This window comes from Corapipo altera, unplaced genomic scaffold (assembly GCF_003945725.1).
Source record: "Corapipo altera isolate COAL_440 unplaced genomic scaffold, ASM394572v1 61035, whole genome shotgun sequence".
In the NCBI taxonomy this organism is placed as follows: Eukaryota; Metazoa; Chordata; class Aves; order Passeriformes; family Pipridae; genus Corapipo; species Corapipo altera.
In genome coordinates, this window is record NW_020885504.1 from 6,860 (window position 1) to 13,170 (window position 6,311).

At 50.7% G+C, this 6,311-nt stretch overlaps 1 protein-coding gene across 1 annotated transcript; it reads right to left on the bottom strand.

Moving 5' to 3' along the window:
* Positions 1-712: 712 nt before the first annotated feature.
* Positions 713-1,672, bottom strand: LOC113940566 (olfactory receptor 14J1-like). The gene has a single exon (XM_027631723.1). The coding sequence runs from the start codon at positions 1,670-1,672 to the stop codon at positions 713-715; it is 960 nt and encodes a 319-aa protein (XP_027487524.1).
* Between the last annotated feature and the right edge of the window lie 4,639 nt (positions 1,673-6,311).

The following is a 6,311-nucleotide window of genomic DNA, read 5'->3' on the forward strand; positions in this document are numbered from 1 at the left end:
CCAGGATGGCAGCTCTGAAGCACTCCCAGGATGTCCCTGGGAACAGGAGGGGAAGACAGGATCTAAAAATGAAACCTGGAAAGCAGAGAGCAGGAGTGTCATGGTGTCACTGCAGGAGAGTTCCAGCCCTGGAGCAAGGTCACAGAAGAAGTGACCCAGTCCATGCAGTGGCCTCAGAATATCCCTCAGCATCCTGGAGATGCTGGAAGGGAGCCCAGCTCTGCTTCACAAGTTCCCAGGGCCTGTCCCTGTCTGTGATCCAAGGGCTTCCAGCCCCCAGGACTGTGCTCAGAGAGCACTCAGGCCTTACAGCGAGAAAGGGGCTCAGGAGGACAGTGTGGAAGTGGCAAGAGAACAGCTCTGGAAAGACCAAGCACTGCTGCTTCCTGGCAGTGCTGCTGGGTTGGGATTATTGTCCCCTTTCACTTTGCAAATACACCCTGTCCTGCACTGTGCTGTCCTTTAGGAACATCTAAGAAGCAGGATCTTGGACAAAGAAGGCACGGCAGATTCATTTATTTTGTTTAAATACTCTGAGCACAATTCATCCTTTATATATCTTGGGGTCAAATTCAATGGGTAGACGCTAAATTAGAAGGCAGATGCATAAGAGTATATCATTGCAAAGAAAATTCTTTCAAGAAGGACCTGCTGAACTCCATGGAAAACCTGAGCAGGAAAGCTGGGCCATTAGTGAGTTCGGTTCTGAATGCTACATAGCAGAAACTCGGCACCTTGTTTCTCCTGAAAAGCATCTAGTCATCATTTTTCTCAGGGCATCCTTGAGCTCCTGGTTCCTCAGGCTGTAGATGAAGGGGTTCAGTGCTGGAGGAACCACCGAGTACAGAACTGATAGTACCAGATCCAGGGACGGGGAGAAGATGGACGGGGGCTTCAGGTAGGCAAAGAATGAGGTGCTGATAACAATAGAGACCACGGCCAGGTGAGGGAGGCAGGTGGAAAAGGCTTTGTGCCGTCCCTGCTGAGAGGGGATCCTCAGCATAGCCCTGAAGATCTGCACATAGGAGAAAACAATGAAAACAAAACAAACAAACCCTAAACAGGCACCAACCCCAAGAAGGCCAATTTCCCTGAGGTAGCCTGAGTGTGAGCAGGAGAGCTTGAGGATGTGTGGGATTTCACAGAAGAACTGGCCCAGGGCATTGCCCTGGCACAGGGGCAGGGAAAATGTATTGGCTGTGTGCAGCAGAGCACTGAGAAAGCCAGTGGCCCAGGCAGCTGCTGCCATGTGGGCACAAGCTCTGCTGCCCAGGAGGGTCCCGTAGTGCAGGGGTTTGCAGATGGCAACGTAGCGGTCGTAGCACATGATGGTGAGGAGGAAATACTCTGCTGAGATGAAGAACAGAAAGAAAAAGGCCTGTGCAGCACATCCCATGTAGGAGATGGTTGTGGTGTTCTGGAGGGAATTGTGCATGGCTTTGGGGACAGTGGTGCAGATGCAGCCCAGGTCTGTGAGGGAGAGGTTGAGCAGGAAGAAGCCCATGGGGGTGTGCAGGTGGTGGTCGCAGGCTACGGCGCTGAGGATGAGGCCATTGGCCAGGAGGGCAGCCAGGGAGATGGCCAGGAAGAGCCAGAAGTGCAGGAGCTGCAGCTCCCGCCTGTCTGTGAATGCCAGGAGGAGGAACTGGGTGAGGGAGCTGTTGTTGGACATTTGATGTTCCTTAGGACAGGTCTGTACAGAAAAGGAAAGCACAGGGAACAATTAAGACAGCCCCCTCTCAGCAAAGCCAGTGCATTTTCCAGGGAATTCCCCTCCAAGTCAAGGCATTTCTTTTCTCTGATTTGTGCTCTCTGAGGGTCCTGTGAGGAGCAGGAGCTCTTGCCATGTGCTGCCAAGGACTCAGCTTTGCTCTGCTGCAGTGCAGACACGGAGCTGCTTTGGGACAGCTCTCATGATCACAGGGGATGTCACATGGAACCCAGCTTTGATGGAAAAGTTCAATTCCTGTACTGTTGTCTTGGAGCAATTTGGGCTGCAGGAGAGAGGCAGAGTGTATCCTTAAAATATTTTTGACTGGGTATTTTGGTTATAATCATAACACCTGTTTATTTATTACGGCAAATTTTTCTGATGACAAATCTGACGAGTGTTGAGCCAGGACAGACAGAAGGGCTGAGCTCTCTGTTGCTTATTGCAGAGCCAAGAGAGCTGTAGTGCCTATCAGACTGTTTCCCATCTGCCCTGCACTTTGCCTTGGGCTGCCTTGAAGAGGACTTCACACACAGATTCATCTTTAAAACCCAACTAAGATCTGTGCTGAGAGCAGGGCAGCACTCCTTGAAAGGGCAGTTCTGTGAAGGGTCCCCTGTGCCAGCCCAGAGGTGCAGCTGTGCTGGACAGAGCAGGACAGGAGCCCTCCTGCAGAGAAGCCAAGGGCTGGGACAGGAGAGTGCCCACTCCCAAGGGAAGGCTCAGCACTGCCCAGGATCCTGTGCTCATTTCTGATCCTGCCTGAAATATTCATCTCTGAGAGTAAAAGAGTTTGAATTTCAGTGCAGCCTCCTGACCTGAGAGAACAATGTCTCTGCTAAAATGCCTAAGCAGGAAACACACCTCAGGACTAATTCCTTTCCTGTAGCCCCTGTCTTTTCTTAGACTTGCAAAAAATTCTCCATTCAATATTTTATGGTGATCTGGAGCTGTGAGCGGGTCGGACCCTGCAACAGTGAGACATGGAAAAGATCCTCTCTCAGCTGCCAGGTTTGCTCCTTGTCCACAGCCCTTCTGCCCCAGCCCTGGCAGCAGCTTCCCCAGGCTGGCTGAGAGCTGCCCCTGGCAGGCAGCAGAGTCCCTGCCCAGCACAGCACCCTGGGCTGCAGGACCCTGCTCTGCCCCACAGCCCTGGGCACCCCTGGCTGCACCCCCGGCTTCACAGCTCTTCCAAAGGGCCTCAAAACAGCCCCTGCTCACACATCCCATCAGCTGGGGCTGGGCCAGCTTTAGGAGATGCCTCCAGGAGCTGCCCCTGCACTGCCCTGCGGCCACAGACTCACCATGTGCAGCCCTGTCAAGATTCCTCCTGCAGGGAGCTCTCAGCCCTCCTGCCAGTGCTGAGCCCCTTGAAGCTCTGTGTGTACCCTGCTGGTGTCCCTGAGCTGCCCTGGCAGTGCCCTCAGCCCTGCTGGGCTGTGCAGAGGAGCTGCTCACCAGCAGAGCTGTCTCTTTGAAGCTCTTCTTGCTTGCCAGGAGCTCCCTGTGTGCCAGGAGCCCGGCCCAGCTCAGCAGCACAGCAACAGCCCCAGGCATTTAGTGACCCTCAGGGGGGTTTGAGGTTGTTTACATGAAATTCAGTCCCTGAGAGTAAGTTCAAACAACTTCTGAAGAAGTCAAAGTGAGATTGAAACTCTAAAGTTTCTTGTAGTGCTAATGAGTCTCACTGAGGGACACAACTGAGAACATGTCCCCATGTCCCAGTTAGAGCAGAAATCTGCAGACAGGAATGACAAGGATGGACAAGCAAGGGAAAGGTGACTCTGATGCTGAATAAACCTTGACTTGTTTCCTTAATCCAGAGGGCCAAACCCTGACCCCCAGGCCCTGGGAAGGCAGATACTGTCCCTGCCTCATTTCTCAGGGCTCTTCCTGGGGCACTGGGATGTGGGATGTGCAATGCCAAGGGCAGGACCATGGGGTGGCACCTGCCAGGCTGCTGAGCAGGGACAAGGAGGCCATGAGGCCCCAGGGCTGCAAGGGCCACTCCCCTCCTCCTGGCATCAGGGGCACAGACAGCAGCCATGGCCAAAGGCCTGCAGAAGGTGGCTGTGTCAGGGCCTTTCAGCTTCTCCCCATCCCTGTCTCCTCTCCAGCCCAGGCTGTCCTACGGTATCCATGCCCTGCCCCTTTCCCTGAAGACTGTCGTCATCCCCCCGGCTGCCCCACCTGGCTGGCACTTTCCTGCACTGACATCTCTGCGCCCTCCCTGGCTCTTCCTACACACACAAAGCCTTGGGCTCATCCAGACTCCTTCTGGGTGATGTGTTGCATCACAGAACTGCCCTTGGATGGAAATTCTTTTCTCCTCATGCCAGCCTGGACCTCCCCAGCTGCACTTGCCATTAATTCTTTCTTTCTCGTGCTGTTTTCTGCTACAACAAAAGCATCCACCCTCTCTGAGGCGACTCTTCAAGCACTCCCAGGGTTCTCTGCTGTCCTCTGTCTGCACATCACTGAACCCACCACTCCTTTGCCCCTGTAGAGTGGTTATATGTTTGAGACCTCCAAACCCCTTCCTGGGACATCTCTGAGCACTCTCCAAGGTGTCTGCAGATGAAAACATGGTCTAAGATAGTCACAGGGATATGTTTTACCAAGGGCTGTAGTGGCAGAACGTGGAGCAATGGCTTTGAACTGAAATAGGGGAGCTTTATATTGGATAAAATGAAGAAATACTTACCAATGGGACTGGCAACAACTGAAAGAGAAGAGGATGTCCCATCCCTGGATTTGTCCAAGGTCAGGAACTTTGAGCAGCCTCAATTAGTGAAGATGTCACTCTCCATGTCCAGGGACTTGGACCACATGAGCTTCTATGTCCCTTCCAAGACAAACCATTCTGTGATTCTTTGGGTGCCATACTCCCTCTCAAAAGAATTTCTGTTGCTAGGACATGAATTACCATGTTTTTTGCAGACCTTTTAAACTCGAAAGGTAAAAATCAATTCAAGTAAAGTTCCAACACCTCTGCGTGAGAGTTTCACCAAATGGGTCAATCGCAGAGCCTGTCAGGATGACCTTGCCAGTTGAAGATGGGGTGTCAGTGTAGATTTGGGACGGACAATAAAGATACAAGGAGTCAGTTATGTGCAGGAAAGATGTCTTCCTTTTATTTTCTCATCTGCTTTTTTATACCCCTTGCTAGCAGCAAGCAGTATCCTTATTTTAGGTAAGCAAGCAACAGCGTTTTCATTGGTTAGGATCTATGGGTGATACATTTGTAAAGCTCAAGGCCTTATTGCAGTTCCCACATCCTGGGCCTACCAACTTTACAGCCTGCCTTTGTTTTCTCCATTAGGGCTGCGTACTGACTTCCTTATCATCAAGGATACACTCAAAACTTTTCCCAGTTGATATCTCCATCCTGGGAGCTGATAGACCCGCTATTAACCCCATCAATTCCCCCTTTCTGTAATTGTGCAAGAAATATTCCCTGTGTCGTCTTTTGCAGGGTCCTTTGCAAACATGACACAATACATGGTAACATTACTAGCACAACTACGACTATTATCAAAACTAAGACCCCGTCTTGAGTAAGGACAGTAACCAACCCGAAATGCCCCAATTAGACAACCAACCTTCCAGGCCGAAAAACCCAGTTTCCCATGTGATCTTCTTTGTTTGTTCCTGAAGCATGGCAATTTGTCTGCAGATGGATTCAGAGTGATCTGAGAGATTTAAACAACACATGCCTTCAAATTCCTGGCAACCATGTCCATGTGCTAATAGCAAAAAATCAGTAGCAGCACGATTCTGCAGTGTAGCATGCCGTGCACTATCTACATCCGTGGCGAGCTTATACAAAGTATCCGAAGTCAAATTTGCTTGTTTGGTCCCCCAGCACGCCAAGGCATTGATTTACTTTAACGCTTTTGCTGAGGCAACTTGTGGCAAAAACAGAGAGGCAGACACAGTAGATGCCTGACCCCACAAAGTTAACGTGTCCCGACATTTAGAGTCAAGGGCCAGTGACTGTTTGGTCAAAACATGACTGTAGAGATGGGAATGATTCAACAAAAGCTTTTCTGTGGGGGTAAGCAAGCCTAATTTACCAAAGGTACAGGATCCCCCCGTGGGCTTCACCAGAATACCTGGCCATGCCTGATTGCCACAAATCAAAAAGTATCCTTTCGGGAGTTGACGAGCAACTGTTACACTAGGTGAGGGTCGCTTGTGTGTATATAAACACCAAACAGATGCATTCTGGTAAGAGGGCATATCTGGGGACAAGTCTTGTGAAAGAGTTTCTGTGGTAGCAGAAGCATCATCTCCCTTACTGTACTTATTAACCAGCAGTGTCGCACCCGTATAATCAAAATAAAAGCAAGCAGCAGCAGTTAAGGTACCCAAAATATCTAGCTCTTGTGGTGCAATGCCTACTGGTAGCTTACCAAGCCAGTCGTTTACATTTGCGATGCAGCTCTGCGCAGAAGCATTACAAGCCTTTGTTGCTACATCAGGTAATCGTGTAACATTAGAAACAAGTTTCACTGCATCAGAGTTATTTACAGGTGCCCCAACAAGGCATGTGTGAAAAGGTAGCTCTGGTTTTGCCAAGGAGGCACAGAAGGTAGTC